This window comes from Cyrtonyx montezumae, unplaced genomic scaffold, assembly GCF_038088225.1.
Source record: "Cyrtonyx montezumae isolate F1298 unplaced genomic scaffold, pur_monq_1.0 scaffold_18, whole genome shotgun sequence".
Taxonomy (NCBI): Eukaryota; Metazoa; Chordata; class Aves; order Galliformes; family Odontophoridae; genus Cyrtonyx; species Cyrtonyx montezumae.
The window spans coordinates 9022731-9041264 of record NW_027071914.1 but is presented as its reverse complement, the minus strand read 5'-3'; the positions used below and the strand labels follow the sequence as shown (position 1 = coordinate 9041264).

Here is an 18534-nt window from a genome sequence, read left to right as displayed (position 1 = left end):
ATTATTTCTCAGAGGCCACCAGAGGACGGTGAGAGCCCTCGAGGTCTCCGAGCTGACGTCCCGTGTCCCCTTGGCAGGGCAGGGTGCTGTGCAGGAGGACCCCAGCAGATGGCAGCCTTACCTACCGAACTGCTGCCTCCAGCCCTGCAGGACTGCCTCAGGGAGGCGAGGGGAGGGAAAAAAGAAAAACAAACAAAAAAAACCCCAACGCTTTCTGCGAAGTATCCCAGGATTTTCAGCTATTTTATACACTGTCGGAAAACGGCAGTCTGTGTACACAGCCGAAAACGAGGGAAATAACTTCCAGAGGCACAACCTGACAGTTTGCCAGAGTATTTTTTCACTTCCCAGTGATAGAAGGGCTTTTATATATATATATATATATATATATATATTTTTTTTTTTTTTTTTGCAGGCTCCAAAGCACAAGGAGCAGAAAGGAAGCTGTGGATATATAGTATAACCACCAAGCCAGTCATCTCAAATAAAACCTAATAAAATACACCAGGGACTGCTTCTCTCCCCTTCAAAGATCTGAGCTGACATTTTGGCCTGGTGAGGTAGCCAGTGCATCTAATTTGAGGGAATTAAGCACAGAGTGAGGTAACCAATTAAAAAATGATCCTGCAGCGCAAACTTCATCATGTCCATTAATCACAAAGCCTGGGTAAAGAAAGCTTGCCCTTTGCTGGAATACACAGGCCTCATTCGACATCCCCCACAGCACAGAAATACACACATGCAAACCTAAGAGGACCCATTTTGGTACTTGGTCTTGTTGCACTTTGCATGAACACTTGCTGCTGTATGTTCCTGAACAGGAGCTCTCCTTGCCAGCTGGCAGGCTGCTCTCTTCCTATGGCCCTTTCAGGGCATCAGAGCTGCTGAATCAGTGATTCATTCAGCTGCATTTATGGTGTATTCTCTCATCCTTTTAATGCAAATACACATCCCTCGTGGGACACGTTTTGCCTGCTTTCCTCAACAGCACATTGCCAGGACTTTAACGTCAAAAGCAAATTCAGCTCAGACCTCATTTAGAAACTATTTCTGCTGACAAAAACAATGCCCCCCCCCCCCCCCCCCCCCCCCTAAAATATCTGAGAAATCTGCAGAACTGAATCATTCAGCTCTTTTTGCAGCTCGGTGTTTTCTGCACACCCCCCCCAACCCCATCCCAGTGCAACCAGACCAGCAGTGAGCCACTGCTTCACTACTTGTTGCTGTGAACAAACAGCTCAGCTTTTCACCACATCGTTGGCTGTGTAGGTAAAAATAGAGCAGGCAGTATTTCTCAGCGTGCACCTCATCACGCTGCTCGTTTTGTATTCAGATGTCAGCTTCTCCAGCTCAGAACTTGCATTGTTTCCTGAATTCTATTGTTTCGGTTTTACTTCGGTCAAGCGTGCATCGTGTGCTAACCTCAAATGCCATTTCACAATCAGATGGGTTTGGTGGTAGCATGCCTCTCAATACATGCCAGGAAGGAAGGAGCCAACAGAGCATTGCTGCGTGCACTTCTAGTGACACATCTCATGTCACCCCCCTGCAAAAACAGAACTTGCTCTCGTTTGAGAACCGTTCTTCTATGAGGATTCTTCGCAGTGCACCACAAGGAATTATTCAACATAATTCTGGCAAGGCAGGTTGCTTATTAAATATTACTAACCTGATCAAATGGTGAATTCATCTGAAATATGAATTTTAACACTGTTAACAGGGGTTTTTATGTGAAAAATATGCAAATTCTGAGAACAGCTCCAGTCAAACCTCATTCATTATATCCTCAACAGCAGCACAAACAATTACTGTATCTCTGTCATTCTCACAGAGGACCTGAGAAGAGCGGCTGGACTGAGGTATTGCATTAGGACACAGTGACTGCAGAAGAGAACATTTCTCAGTATAACTAGGAATCATTATCAAAACAAAACTCACCAGGTCTGGTAAAGGTGAGCGATGCATTATGCCTTCAGTTTGTGCTTACCTGTAACATTTCTTAATTCGCAGCAGATCTCACAGTTAATGATGTAAGTCACAAAGCAGCACAGCACAGACGTGAAGAGGCCAGCTGCCATTTGAGCACACCTGCATTTCATGTTAATGAACCCACACATCTCACACTGCCATACAAACCATACATGTGGGAATCACTTCATCCACACCACTCATAAGGAGAGGCACGTTTTCCCATTTGTTCATACTGCAGATAAAAATATTTAGCAGACCATAAACTAAGTTTGTTACATAAAGGCTGAGTCCCCCCTTGAGAGATTTTCAAGTCACTGAGAAGATCTATAGATCTTGAAATCAAAACCCAAGTCAACAAGACTGAAGCCTTTGGTTGGGAAGAATTTTGTGTTAAGGTATTCAAATAAAGATTCCCAATCTGAAACAGGGATTCAAGAAGGGGGGAAAAAAGATCACTGCCAGTAACAAAAGAAGTAAAGGGAATTCTTTCTGGGGAAGACTTACTGTCCAGAGGTTATCACAGGAGGCAGGTAAGGACTTCTGTTTCTCTGATTTCACTTTCCCATGCAAATGTGCAAACTACTGTTATTTAAAGATGACATACTTTGTGTCCAAAAGAGAGAGAACTTCCCCTCGGCTCTTCCAAAAGCTGCAGGCACTATAATAGGAAATGTTACAGTGGTACCTCTGGGCAGTGTGCAGCAGGACCCTGTGTGAGCACACAGATGGGGAAGCTTAGTCCTACCTGAGACAAAGCTGCAGATTGTCTTCTCACGCTGTGGAAGGATACCAGCTCAGTACATAAACAAAACAGAAAGCAATAAATCATCCTCCAAATTTAGACGTAAGCAAGGTCTTCCAAGTCCATCTGTCTCAGCACAAAAACTCATGTTTTCTTAGCTTCAGAAATCCAACACGATCTCAGCCCAAAGCGTGCCTGCAGTCTAATGTAACCACCAACACACCTGTCTGCGCATGCAAGACAGTCTTATCTACCTGCAGCACAGACATCACTGAGCATGCTTGTGCCTTAGCAGTGAGTTCACTTTGTAACAGCAGTTGGGCCTTAGCAGAACGTTCCAGGTCACTCCCTTCTATTCCCACAGACACGAAGATGCTGCCAGGAAAGGAACAGAGCAGGGCTTCTGTCTGCGGGGACTGCCAGCTCTGCACAGAAAACTGAAGCAGTCACTGCTCTGTTCTGCCATCCAATTCCTCCAAAGACAGCCCTCTGTGTAAGCACCCCTAGAGCAAATTTCCCTTCTACTGACTGCAGAACTGATTGTGGAGCGTGTACTGAGCAGCATCTGCCTGGGAACAGCTGGCTCAGCACAGCAAAGCTGGGGGCACTGCCTGCTGCGTACTGTGACAGTGCTCCTCAAATACCTAGAAACCACGTTTAACCCACTGAAAGAAAATCCAGAAACGCTTGGCAGGAATGTACTCCACACACAAACCGGTACTGGGCACGTGCTTAAAGTGACAAGCCCTGTCTTGACACTGCTAAACTGACAGCTCGATGCTTTCACACGCACAGCGGGGCACGAGCGAACGCTGAGCAAACTGGTCCTGGCTCGTGAGTCAGCAGCAGTGAGAGAGGGCGATTTCGGTTGAGAAAACATTTTCTGAAACGTTGGACTGGAGAAGGTTGGCAGACCCCTTTTGGTATGCTCTGCTCCGTGTGTGAATCGGTGTCCTGCAGGTTACAGCACTGTGTTAAGAGTTAGTAAGGGAAGCGTGAGCTGCGTGTACACTCAGTCCATCGTGTAAAATCAGTGCTTCAAGTTCACTATGGTTTCCTGAGTGCCTTAAACAAGATGACTGAGGGAGCTTCCTTTAGTGATGAACACATTCAAATGAATGAACACTCGCAATTAAAAAACTTCTGATGAGCCACACAGAAAGTCATCAAATTAGAGTTCGGGTGTCATGGAAGCAGGTAGTACCTGACAGCACCAACGAAAGCACCGAGTTCCAGAATGACCTCCTCTCCATCTTAGGGAGCAAAATAACACCTTGGGAGCACCGATTCAGCCCCTCCACATCCCTTCAATTTCTATGACTGGGAAGACAGCTGCAAGTATATTCTTATCCCAGAGGCTGTTTTTCATACTGGCAGACTGAATCAGCTTATTTTGCACAGAGGAAGAGATGTCAGTGCTTTTTTCCTCATCTATCCTTTCTAAGGCTATTATTTGTCTTAGATTTCCTGTAGGCTAGCAATGTGCATTTTGGACTGTGGCTGAGTAGGCTTTCACTGTGCTGAATAAACAGCAGCTGGAGAACCAGCACAGGCAGTAGAAACTGTCCGACAACAACCTGACAGCCAGGAGACTCTTTTAAAACATACCTTTGCCTTTAACTCTGCACTAGATGGGTTTTACCCATCTCCACCCAAACTGAGTTTCTTCACTGATGCGGAATGTAGCAGTTCATTTAGTGAAAGCAGCACCCCAGAGAAAGCTGGTGGCTGACTGCGCTCAACGAGCAGCTTGTGCTGAAAGAAAATATTTGAGATTCATGTACTGTGGAAATTCTGAAATTCTACCCCACAAGCATACCTCCACCTTCTGGAGTCAGCACGGAGCATTTATTTATAGTTTCAGGACAAACTGAAACCCAAAAGAGGTTTGATATTTTATCTTTCCTAGAATTTACTTCGGAGCAATTCAGAATCAGCCAAGGCCATTGCTACAAAGAGTGATTATTTTCCCTTCGGAACACCCGGACTTCTGGTACTTCACCTTACTGAGGTGAATGCTTTTAGGCTCTTATAAATTTAATTTCATTACACAGGCAGATATTCACAAAAATATTCTGCAGTCTCCAGAGGGGAAAAGCTCTTAATTAACTTACACACCAATCAGACTTCATATCTTGATAAGAACCCATACTTTCATAGCACCCACGGACTGAAATGAGAGTGGGAGTGCCGTGTCTGTGGAAGACATCACTCGTTCTACCACCATGGCTCAGGAGACTTTAAAAGCCCATACTGCAGGACCAAATTTCAACTGGATCGTACTCCTTAGAAGCCATTATCAGATAAAGCACTGATAAGCACATGCTTTCTAGAAGACCACTCTGCACTTGAAAGCAATGTCAAGAGCTCGTTATCACACTGCGAGAGGGCAACCTGTAACTGCTCCCCAGCAATACCAGCACAGAGATCGGAGGTACTCCCCTTACCAGCCAATGCAACAATGCGGAATAGACCATTTACTAGGCAGACCTCCCACCTCCAGCCTCTGTATTTTCCCAGAGTTTACCAGCATTTTCTGATTATTTTTAAATAGCCCTTTCAAGGGATTGAAAGTATACACACGGAGTCACCAGCAATTTTTTTCTTGTTAAAAAGGCATTAGCTTCTAAGTTTGCATCATGCGAAGCCAATGGGAATTCAAGCGATTAGCATCTCGCAGAACTAATCCCATTACAGCTCAATTCAGCCTTTTCTGAAGTGCCCATGGAATTAATTCTACTCAACATCTATAAAACATTTACAGCACCGCTCCTCAGATGCGGGCTCAAGAGCTTAGCAGCTCGGATGCCATCAACAGAGCACTGGTGAGTGCAATGCTTCCTGTATCCAAGTTTAGAAAACAAACAAAAGAAGCAAACAGTGGCTCTCCCAGGTACTAAGGATAGCCTCTGAGGGGCAGATGCAGTAGGTGGCAACCCCTCACAAGACTCCTCAGGCATCTCAAGATCAGATATTTCCAATTAATGCTGACATTAGCAAGCTCATCTAAGAACGTTCTTTAAAATTCCAGACCTTTTCCTTCTGGGAATATCAGATCACAGCTGTGAGAAGTGAAAAACAATCCTCGTCCGCCTGTGCCATGCTCGGACAGGTCCCTGCACGGTTATCTTTTTGTCCCAGCTGCGCAGTGGGTTCTGACTTGTGTCATGCATTGCACATGCCTCGGTGGTATTCTCCTCACTGAACACGTCACCTGCCCAGTTAGCACGATTTCTCAGTCGCACACTGGTTTTCCTCTTTGTCCCTATGAATTAGCTGCAGAGAGCAGGAAGGATCCAATTCTTGGCTAGGTTGATACTCAAATGGCTGTGAAAAAAAAAAATAGAAACAGCAGTGCTGAAGCTGCTGAAAGGTTTTTCCAGAGCTACACAAGATTTCTCAACAAGCACCAAATTCACAAAATTAAGCAGTTAGCATTCAGCGCTCCCTAAAGACAACATCTGCACGTAGGCTGTAGGAACGGCTCTCCTTACAGCCTGATTCATCCACCAGCAGCTCCACAGCCCCCCAGACATCGCCCTTCCCGTTTCTGCTGCGCCGCACATTTATCTCACAGCGATTTAACGCGGCGTTCAGGGCACTCAGCATCCCCCCAGCACTCACAGCCTCTCCCTCACACACTGCACAGCTGTGCTCCGTGCTCTGAGCAGAACAGGACTGCAGCACACGGCCTCGAGTGCTTCACACATCACGCAGTCACACACCTGCTGCCTCCATGTCACAAAGGAGCACGTAGCAGTGGGAAGCTCCAAATGAAAAGGTTAAGAAGAAGCACTGAGTTAAAAGTTTTATTCATTCAACATCTCACATTACAAATATTTAAAAATTATATGCATACTGGTATAAATAGTCATTTGCAAACTATTTAATAACATTAATTTTCACTAGCACTTCAACAAATGAACTCTTTAAAAAAAGTAACTTGTGTTATATAACTTAGAGTAGAACATACAAAAATATGAACTTAAACGTGAAAATGACTTTAATAAAAAATGAATTACCCTTATTTAAAATGCTATAATAAATACTACAACCTCCCCATACACAGTAAAAACTATATGGAAATTCAGCCAAGTAGTACAATTAACTGACATACTTAAATAACTTTTCCTTCTGATAATATGAGCAATACATCGGGGGGAAAAAACATATTAGGGATTAGTAAAAACTAGACACCCACTTGCTAAAAGTTTCACTTCCAAAAAATATAACAAAAAAATCTGATGAAAATTATAAAAACTAATTATACTTTAAAATTTAAAAATATAAAAAATAAAACAGTTGAATACAATATTGTCCCAATTCTTACAACGCTATCACAGTAGCTTTAAAATAATAAAATAAAGCAAATGACCAAAACCTTTTATTCCATTTGTTTTTAAAAATAATCTCAAATTTACATTAGTAGAAAGATTGATTTCTGATTCTTCTCTTTAGAAACGCCAGCAAGAAAGAGGATTTACGAGAACAGTAGAAAACGACATTTTTAAATGTCTGCAATTAAAAACAAAGAATTACACTGCAAAGATCTTCCAGAAGTCTGAAATAGGTATTGCACATAACTTGAAGTTAACTTGCCACAATTCATCACATTCAAGTTTTAAATCACCTTTAAACAGAAGGTTTAAACTCCTCTAAAAACAAAAGGGGTGAATTATCAAGTCTTTCCAACAGCATCCTTAGAAAAAACTAAATTCATTCACTGCAAGTTTTAAATTTGCATTCTGCAGAGGTCTGTGTATGGAGAAGTATATACTATACCAAAAAGCACGGGGCAGTGGGGTTCCTTTACATACAAAAGAATCAGAAACACTTTATTTTACATTGCAAAAATAACCATGTAATTACTCTGTAACTACATTGTAAATACATGGCCGGTGCCATGCTAGTGTGATAAAACCACATGCTTACCAACCCCTTTGCAAATCCAAGTGATGCCCCAAGACCAGTACACTAATTACATGTCAATCATGTTTGGAGCTACACGGTAACCCCAACTCCAACTCCCATGTAATCAGGACACGCCGTCGCTATTTGAGTACAGAGTAATGTCTATAATTGTTTATGCCCTGTAAATCCAAGTGTAACCAAAGAATCTGTAAACACGCTTGTCACACAATCACGAGTGAATATTAGTAGAATAACAACTTCTTACATTAGTCATGCATACTAACATTACACGCCTGCCACCTAGCAGGCTCTCTTTTTATTCTTTAAATATAATTTAAAAGAGTAGACACATTTCTGCATCAAACACCTAACATCAATTTTTTATTAATATTAAAAATGGCTAAACATTCACCAAAAACGTCTGCGTTTGTGTATCGGTTTTAAAAACTCAGTAAGAAGCAGTAGACAATTTTGATGCTTCTTTGCTTTTAAATTCTACGCTATATTTATGCATTTAAATTTCAGGGTCTAAAGACAGTGTCGTTTGTCACTTTCATGCTTTTCTTCTTTAATTCTCAACTTTACATATACTATTTCTTAAATTATATGTACACCAAATACCTGGTGCTGGGCTAAGATGTTTAAGCAACATGCTTTCTTTTCTCTGCAGATTCTAAAATAGCATTGCCAGTGCACAACATCCATAATTCAAAATGTATGCAGAGCACTGAAATGTATAAAAAGCAGAATATAAGAAAATAAAATTTATTAAAATTATTTATATTAAAAAATGAAGTATATGAAGATCTCTCAGTAATAAAAGTACAAAAAGCTACTCTTTGCAATATGAAAAATTGAGGTATTGCATAAAGAGATATCCCGTCAGTGAAAAGTGTGCCTAAAAATGCTCACTGTTGGAAAAACAAGATATACAAAAGTAGTGCATAACAAATATACATTATGTGCATGACAAAATAAGTTAGCTACAAAAACACTGTACCGAAATTCAGCAGGTCATGTACAAAGGGAAAATTATTATTCAAAGCTAGTTCTCAAACAGTGTTATCTCTTGTAATGGTAACCCATCTCACCTGTTTACTGGGTAGGATCGGCACAATAGCACACCCCAAGCCACCTACAAGCATTAAAAAAATTAAAGGAACATTCCAACTCTAATTATGTACTTCAGAGAAAAAAAAGTCCCTGACAATCTACACAAGAGCACTCTGCATTTGCATCACTGTTGTCAATATTTTCAGGGATTTCATTAAAAGCAGCTCCCTTTCTATAGTTGACTAATAGACAGCAAATGTCTCCATTTTGACCTTTGGAACTCGAGAAGGTATAGTTCATTAAAGCCTGTATTGAAAATAAAAACTGCTTCTCATAAAGATAATCTGGGCTGGGGGACGGGACGAGGGGGCCGGCAAAAGCTTTCAGCGGAGCAGATGTTGTCCAAGCAGTGCTGAGGCAAGTCTTTGGTCTGAGAGAATCTAGGATGGTACCATGCCAGTCGGGCGGTTTAGAAGATTGCCACTGAACCTGTTGGTCTGCACACTGCTCAAGAGCTGTTCCAGAAGTTGGCCGGGGCGTCAGTTCAAAAGTAAGGAAAATCATTTTCAGAACTACTCCTTCATTCAGCTGTTACAAACTAAACCCCTGCACCCACTCTCTGCCATTCAATTAACATGCACTGTGTTAATGCTTCTCAAGGTAGAACTGATTCGTAGTAAAGCACGCATTAACTTAGCAATGTTGGCACTTCAAATACCTGTGTTTCTCTATTTTCTCCTATTAAGTTCTGAAGAAGAATTTCAGCTGGGATTCTTTCTACAAGAAGAGTAAGAACGGCACATGCATGCTTGCACCATTTCATGCACAAAACAGTGCAAAACAAGACCTGGAAACTATGGAGGTTCATGCCTTCTGTTACAACTAAGAGAGCATTTAAAACTAACTTTACATCCATGATGGGAAACCAGTAAGCAGCCCATTTTACTTTCTGTGACACATTGGAATATCAAAACTTCAGTAAAAATCAGCGATATCCTTGAGGTATCTTTAGGTTTTCTAGTTTTTTCATGTCAAAATGGAGAGCAAAGGCTGGCCCCTGATGAATGTTAGTATATTAGGATATAGAGTTATATATAGCCATCAAAAATAAAATCTATATATCTATCCTTCAGGAGAGGAAATGCCAGTTAACTAGTTGTCATTACTCTAGCTTTGGTTGGACTTCTAGGGCTGTAACCAGACAATTGAATTCTCTTAAACAAAAAGGAAAAAAAAAAGTGCACTCCCCCCTCAGTAGTAACTTTACTCAACTTTTACATTCAGGAATTCTTAAAATGTAATAATTTTGATGAAAATATAGTAAGCTCTGCCTATCTCATTACTAATTTGGATGTGGGTGGTAGTCAGAGGCAAGATCACATATATACCGAGCAAAAATTGCAGCCTCAAAACCCTCAGAAGGTTAAAGAAAGAAAGAAGGAAAGAAAGAAAGTATCGGTATTAAAATGCTGCTTTAACTTTACTCATGCATTTTTGTTGCTTTAAACATGCTCTTTCCTGTTGACAGGTAAATGCTAACTTCATCTGTTGCTGGAAAAATCCAAAGTCAAAACAAAGAGGCAAAAACAGGCTTCCCTGGGGAAAAGTGTCAGAACAGACTGATAGTGTTATTGTTACATGGTTATTTTAATAAAAGTATTCTTACGTTCTTTATTAACAATAATTTAATTAAAAAACCAAAATACTCTATTGTTTCAGTTCTCTTTTCTTAATATTTTTCTCTCCTCTAAGAAAATGTTGCATGGAATTCAGTGTTCTCTCCCTAGCGAAGACAAGAGCAACTCATCTGCAACGTTATCGATACGAAAAGGAGTTCCCAATACAGTTTTCAATGACAGGATTCTACAAAATACCCATATGATAGGTCATTCTTTCATTATACTATTGTTAAATTACAGACGACTACAAAAGGACATGCTATCTTGAATAAGAGAAAGGGCAGGGCGGGGTAGGGACCATCAGGAGAACAGAAGAGTGCACTTAATTTGAGGCCTGCGTATGAGCGCGGCAGTGATATTTAGTTCCAGCGGAATGAAATATGTCTCGGGCGATCTCCTCCCTCCTTCACCAGGGGCTTGTGGAATTCCCTGCCAGCACGTGAATGGATAGCAGCCCAGCAATATTCACAGTAATACTGCAGACAGGTAACGTTAGCACAGAAAAATGGAGCGAATTTTCCACCGCAACGGGCCCCCTGACATTCATCACAGAGCTGATCATCCAAGACATATGGCTTAACTTCCACCTGCATACAGAGAACGAGAAGAAAGTTTACAACTCTTAATTACAGTGCAGACGATGACCATTCCACAACATATACTATTTGTATTCTGGCAGGATCGTAAACACAGTTTTCTAGCAGGGAACAACACAGACAAGAATTAAATGCCAAAGCTCACAGGCACTTAACGTGAGAACAATCCTGCTCCCACTGTCTCGATCCTTCAGAAGCCACCAGAATCCAGTGCTCAGCATCAGTTTCACATGAGCTGCCACTCGTTTGCAGAAAGGAACAATCAACGCATTGTTGCAGAACTGATACACACAGATTCACATCAGAACACTGGAGAATTCTGGGGATTTATTTTTAAGTAGTGTGATGCACAATTAAGCTCCTACCCGTTCAGGTAGGAATGTAAACTGTTTACACAACAGTGCCTGCAGATTAAATGTTCATGTTGTTTGCAAATTTCAGCGTCTGAATTCCCAGCTTTAAAAAAATTCACTATCTTCAATAAACAGCACATCCCTGTTCTCTCTTTCTGTGGTTCAGTCCACTCAGCAGAAAGAGGCCCACCTACTCTTGCTGGTATCAAACACAAAGCTGAGAACGGGACTGATGACCATCTACTCAGTTGGCACCAAGGGCCAGATGAGCAGCAGACAAGAAAGAAGAAACATTTCTTTGAGTTCTTAACTGATAATGACTCACAGGAACTTACCAGCTGGTGCTCCAAGGATACATCTACACTGCAACACCTGCAGGCTACTAGCTTTTAATCTAGGCATTTGCATACCAAAAACAAACCCCTGCCCGCAGCACAGCACAGAATGCTGACTGTGTGACAGGAAGGCGAAGCTCGCTGCTCTCAGCACACAAGCTGGCTGGAGTACAGCTCGTTTAGACATGCCTACGTGTTCAAATCACATACACTGCCATCCCCTACAGGCTGGGCTTCACCTCACAACCACTAATCACCTCTGCTCCCACTCCTTCACTCCCTAGGACTATGAAAGGTCCCCGTGCGTATCAGAAGCACAGCAACAAACCTTCAACCTCACCTTAAAGAAGCATACAAACAGGTTCCTGTCCAGACAGTGTTTGTGGGCCTTCTCTGAAGCTTGTGCCATTGGGCATTTCCACAAACATTTCCAAATATCCAGACTGTAACTGGCATCTCTGCGCTGTCCCGCTATTTCTGCGTCGGCTCTGGGATGGCTCCTTCTCCAACTCACAACCCACTTGTGTGCCAGCTCATTCCTGGTGTTTTAAACTCGCCCAATCCCAACACGCCCCCAAGAAGGCACTGCAGAAGGTTCGTGTCATGTTTGTGCTTACAAACAAACTCCTTGGGAGACAATACAGCAGCCTTTTCCCCCCTTCTCTTTTTCTCCTCTTTCACTGCTAGAGTGTTCCTCATACACTCCTCTGTGCCAGCTCAGAGGAATGGATTTATAAAAGAGCAGTGGCAGACTGAAGAGAAGGAAGCTTCACTTTCTCCCTTCGTCATCTAGTTTGCTAAGCAGTTTGAGGCTGGGTAATCAGTGATGAGCTACGAGGAGAAAACACAGCTATGCTGTGCTGACCTCCTTAACATGGCAGCTCCACAGCTGCACTGTGCTTGAACATTTGTGTTCAGAGGCTGACTTAGGCTGCGACCTAACGGCCATACTACAGCACAGGTAATCATACCTCTGCTTGCTTTGGCCTGTTACTGCATCACTGGTTTTTGTGCAAGTTTATAAACCACAGGTATGACTCAGAGTCTTCAGCACATTTATTCAGTGTGTGCTGTAGTGCACAGGACCAACGTGGCCTGCATTTATTACCCATGCTGGGTACACGAAGGCTTTACAAGAAGCAGCTTAAAGTACAGCAACTTCATCAGGCACACTTAGAGTGGCAGCACACAGCAGAATCTCGGGAGCAGTGGGCACTGCTGGACACTGAGCATTTACCCTACATTACCTCTCTGAAGGGCACACCTGCTAGCAGCACCATCTTGCCTATTTTTACAAGAAATCCCTTCTCGTTATTTCATTTTTATTTGTACAGAAAAACTATTAGGAAAAAGTAATAACAAATAGCAAGTTTTTAATAAAAGGTATTATTTCCATTGTTACATCCTTAAATGTTTTATGCAACCAAACGCTCTTATAACGAATCCTCTGAGCATTTATCTCCCCATGGTTTTTCTGAACACCCAAAATGGGGAAATACAGAGGAGAAGGAGAGAAGGAAGGGGAAACAGATTGCAAAATACTTGCCAGAGTTCACAATTACTTAAATTTCTAGTCCCGACAGCTTCAATGGACCTATTCACCCAAATGTCTGCTTATGCAAGCAGAAGTTGCACAAGGGCAGCCCAAATTATTTGTTCAAAGCCATACAGAACTTATTTCAGAGCCAAGATCAGAACAAAGACATTCCAACTCACAGGCCCTGAGACAAACAGTTTTTCTACCCAAGCTTTATAGCCAAGGGAGAAGTGAAATGATAATCAGCTCATCAGCCAAGTTTGGGGGTTTTCTTCTGTAGTAATAATAAAATTGAAATAAATAGTGACAGTCGTGTAAGGAAAATTCAGAGACAAAGCACCAGTGAGAACAACAGATAGAGGGATCTCACTTTCTCAAAACTGAGGCCCAACGATCATTGCAACGGACAAAGTCACATTTGATATAGATGAGAGAGCAGATGCAAGCAGATTATAGATCCTTTTGATAAATTCCTTTCATTTATGTTAACAAATCAAGCAACAAATAATTACAGAAGACTATCACTGAAACGATTAACTGGGCACAGCCTTTACTTAAGACATGGAGGACAACTGCAAGGTTGTAACATCTGCTGAAGTGCATTACTGTGATGTTCTTCAGAAGCACTCAGCATACAATGCGTAACAGTAGAGCTACATTCTGCCCATTCTCTACAAAGATGCAGAACGAGAGTAAAAACTGCTCCACCCTTAGCAGATACCCTCCTCCCTGACATTATACAAACACTACAAATGCAAATCCTTGCAGTGGGAGTGTATGACGAGTGTAATATTCTTCTAAAAGGGCAAGGCAGCTGACATGCTTCCCATTATGCTAAGCAATTTGAGAAAGTCAGCTTCACAGTTGCCTCCCACGTTCCAGAATCAATAGCTTTGCACCACTCCTTCATTTTTATTCTGTGTTGTTTCTTAGTGGCACGATCTAGCCTTAAATATGCAACGCATCTGATATAACATTTTCAGTCTTCACAATGACACACATTTACAAGGAAAGCCATTTCTAGAGAAGGCACTGAAAAGAAAAAATAGAATATGCTTGAAGACCTTACCCGTTTATCTATCTCTCCATGCTGCAGCTGAACAAAGCGAGCACTGATAGCAGCTATGTAACTCTGTTGATTAGAAAATGCAACCCGCCCAGCTCCTTTTGGGTACTTCAGCTCAGGGTCTGTGTCAATTCCAGCATAGCACACCCCTCCATAGAGTCGATCCATTATCATGGCAAGTTCCACTAAACCAGAAAGGAAAACGAAACAGTGTACACTTGGTTACTTTTTCTCCCCCTCTAAAAGCATCAAATGTGATAGTTCATTTGTATTCATGTACCCCACTGCAAGTGTCAGGAACACTTAATAGTGCATTTGCTGAAATAATTTCTCTCCCCCCTTGCTCCCCAAATCAGACTGCATATTCAACATGCCCAGTGCTGCGGAACACGCAGTGTACCTGCTCGTAAAGGCCGAGGAACACCACCAACAAAAATGGTTTTTCGTGGGTCAAGAGGCTGTGAACCATCCATAACAAAATCACTATCACTAAGGTTCCAAGGCCGGATCTGAACCTATGGACAAAAAGCCTTTTTTTTTTAACCATTCACAATTCAAAGTATATCAGTAATATAACTTAAAACAGTATTCTACAAAGTAGAAAGCCTCTTAAACTACGCTATTTTTTCACTCACTATTCAGCAATTGTATCCCAAAGTGAAACATTAAGAAGCTCCACTTGATGGTACCGAATTTCACCACTTCCTTGTTACCCACATTTCTGGGAAGAAACTCACCCTTTACTTACGCACTTAATCGTGACCGAACGGTGCTGCACGAAGCACACTGCTGCACACATATCTGCACTCCTGGCAAGTGCAAGCACTAGACTAGTGTTATCTCAATGGAACAGGCTCAAATGTGTGTGTTTATTTACTGTGACAAACTAGGAGCTTTATATTTACCTACAGCTGGCCGAATTTGAAGTACAAGAATATCACAGAAGCCTCCCAGCTATTAACAGACTTGCATCAGTCACAAAACCATCTGTATTAATAATGCATATTTCTACACCATATTATGCTTCTTTTTTATTTGTCTCTGTCAAAACAGTTTGCATACAACACTACAGATAATATTACAAACAATTTTATTCCATAAGAAGCATAAAATACCTGCCTGCAAATATATTTATTACATCAAAGGTGAAATTCAGCAAAGCTTTTTCTAACAAAAATGTGAACTGTAATAGACTTCAATGCTTCCTGATGTCTACTTTAAAAATATGTTATTCACCCTTTTGAAAACTTAATTTGACGATTTGGGCAAATTTAAACATGAGCATTCTGAAGAGAGGAAAAACAAAAGGCATCTGAAGAATACAATTTCTGGTTACCGTACAAGAATTGTGCAGGCCCTGAAAATTCTACCTACCGGTTTGTCTTTGATAGTGGGGCTGGAAACACAAAGATAGAGTTTTCCATCTTCTTCAATGCATGCATCAATCAGTGCCTGCACAGAGCTTTCATCTTGGAACAGCAAAAATGCGTATCCTACCAAAAGGGAAACAAGCACATAACTTCTTTCCTCTACTCACCTTATAGTAGGGTAATTTAACCCAAAATAATGCTTGGCACTGTGTCATCATGCTCCCATACGACAAAGGACAAACTTTAAGATGCCCTCACACGTTCCCAACCAAACTTCCTGGCAAGCCCTCTGACAGTCACGAAGGAAAGAAGGGAGGGAGACTGCTAATCAGCACATTCTCTCCCCATTTCCTTTGAAAAGGAAAAGCCAGTAGTAGTAAGAACTGAACAAAAGCCACAGCTGTGGAGGCACGCTTCCCAGCATGGCTGTTAATATAAGGTGCTAGTACTCTCTGGCTTCTGTGCACAGTATTTAGCTGCTTTACAGAAAACTGGCCTTGATTATTATTATAAAAAAGGATAAAGCAGAACAAGGGGAAAAAAAGAAAGAAAGAAAAGGAAAACTGAATAAAGTAAAAACAGGAAGCAAGGGAATAATTATTTTAGTGCAGAATAATTGCAAACCCCATTCTAAAATCACTTCATAACCCCTGGGTTCATCATTCTTGGTCATCATTACAGAAATCTCTTTTGAAATTGAGTCTTATCAAGAAAAATGAATTCTAGAACACTTATATGATATATTATCAGATATTTACCCTTAGGAGGAAAATAAGATTTGCTTTCTGCCTTGTGTGGCCAGTCCACAATCAAAGGTCCAAAGCGACGAAAGCTAGCAGTGATCTCATCTATACAGAGAGAGGAAAAAGGCACAAACTGAAATTAAAATCAGTTGAATGCAGGACAATTGAAAAACACAGACTTCTTTTAGCTTCATTATTTAAATAAACATTCCACGACCCTAATGGTTTACCAAATTATAGCTTACTAGCTGATGGGGAATCTTTAGGACAAGTCAGAACACACGTTACACAACAAGAGAGTTCAAAGATCTAACTTTTATTTTTACTGTTGCTTTCAAACCCACTAATTGACAGAAACTGAGTCTATACAGCTATCATAACACAGTTTCAACTATTCTCCCACAAAGTGTTTAAAGGCAGCTTGCTGACTTGCTAGTAAGCAACCAACTCTGTCAATGGGTCTTAAAACTGCAGAAAGACTGGAGAAAAATGAACGGACTATCACAGGACTCAGTCACATTGTCCATACTGTACAGCAATGCCACATCAGCAAATACTATCTGAGCTTGACCTCCAACTAATAGAGAGCAAACTGCCATGACAGTGCTATACAACATTATAGGAGAGGTGGCAAACAACAGATATCAAGAAGCACCTCTCGCATCCATTTCAAATTTGCCTTCCACCTAACACTGCTGGTAAAAGTGTGCATATGCTAGCCTTGCAGGAGGCTTCCAGCTATAATTCTGTTCTTGTTGAAAGTGATTGTTCCCTTCTCCACAAAAAAATAACATTTGAACCATCAACTAGTTAAAGATCTCCGAACTAGAATTTTCATTAAAAAAGGAAACAAAAAGAACAAACTTCCTGCTGCTGAAGTGCCATCTAAATTGGCACAACGCTTAGCTGAATTCTACCTAAGGTGTTACAGACCCTCTCACAGCATCACAGTGTGGGGGTCAGAAATCTATAAAGGTGCTACTGGTCATGTTCCTCTCAGTCTGTTTATACCCACTGATGACACTGCTAATGGAGCAGCAACTCACAAGCCATCGTACTGACAGCTGCTTTGTACTCAACAGATCATCAGAAATGTACCCATGAAAGGAAGCGTGTCAAGGTTACATGGTGATGAAGTTATTAACCAGTGAAAACACTACTTATTCCATCTCTATTCTTATAATAGATCTTCATTCAGAACAGCATTAAGACAAATTTCACGTTGAAGTACATCACATAAAATGCATCCTGGAATCACAATCAGAAAAAGTTCAGACTCAGGTGTGAGAATCACATTGTCCTTATTCTAATTCGCACTCGTGCATTTAGCAAGAGTGCTGATGTGAAGCAACTCTGACAAATTCAAGCTATCCTCCTAGCATGCATTTAGCAAAGGTTTTGTGCCTCGGTAGCTAGGGTTCACACAGACAAAACTATTTGTCTCATCTGCTTTTAAATCAACAAAGGTGGCAAACAAACAGAAAAAAAAAGAAACAGAAAACTATAGCAATATTTTCCTCTTGTAAACATCATGTTAGATTTGACCTTTTCAGTGCTGAAGGCATAAGCTATGGTAAGCAGGATAACTGTAGCTCTTATGTTGGACCTGACAGTTGTCACGTTGCAGAAATACACACTGCAGTGTATTACAAGCTCTCTAACTGAGAAAAAGTGGAAATTAAAAATAATTCTGTGATTGGAAAAAAAAGCCCACACCTTTGCAGATTTACAGTCGTAATGGTTAAAAGTACTGTCATACTGTGCTCTATATATACAAAAAAACAGAAATTTCTGGTGACAAAAAACCTTCACAACAACTGTGGCCTTCACCATACGTGTGTTAGAAGCTACCACGGGATGTGACCACTGCTAAAAATCACCTCTGAGAAACCGTACAGAAACCTCCACATAAATTATTATGCTATATACACTTTACAAATCTTGTAGAAATACTTTTCCTGCCACTAACTTCTTATATTTTATATAAATGACTGCAAAGTACCGTGAGTTCCAACAGGGATATCTACTTATTTAGTGTTGCACCACCACTCCCTTGTTATACCTTTTATACTGTAGATGTCAGTTACACGTGTGACAACATAAGGGTTAGTTAGTTCCTCAGCAGCAAAACAACCTCATAGCCAAAACTACTCTGAGTGACCTCAGGTTTGCCACAGA

At 41.2% G+C, this 18534-nt stretch overlaps 2 protein-coding genes across 2 annotated transcripts in view; both read right to left on the bottom strand.

The window, feature by feature from the left end:
* Positions 1–18534, bottom strand: part of CREBRF (CREB3 regulatory factor) — a 515923-nt gene that overhangs the window by 208861 nt on the left and 288528 nt on the right. The gene's annotated exons all lie outside the window — the stretch shown is intronic.
* The window catches only part of CPEB4 (cytoplasmic polyadenylation element binding protein 4), a 38391-nt gene continuing 26365 nt past the window's right edge, over positions 6509–18534 (bottom strand). Inside the window, exons 4-8 of the mRNA XM_065734566.1 lie at positions 16372–16461; positions 15618–15736; positions 14644–14758; positions 14247–14428; positions 6509–10943 (exon numbers count right to left, since the gene is read on the bottom strand). Coding sequence (XP_065590638.1) covers positions 10716–10943; positions 14247–14428; positions 14644–14758; positions 15618–15736; positions 16372–16461 — 734 coding nt within the window. The 3' untranslated portion in view covers positions 6509–10715. The remainder of the gene's footprint in view (positions 10944–14246; positions 14429–14643; positions 14759–15617; positions 15737–16371; positions 16462–18534) is intronic.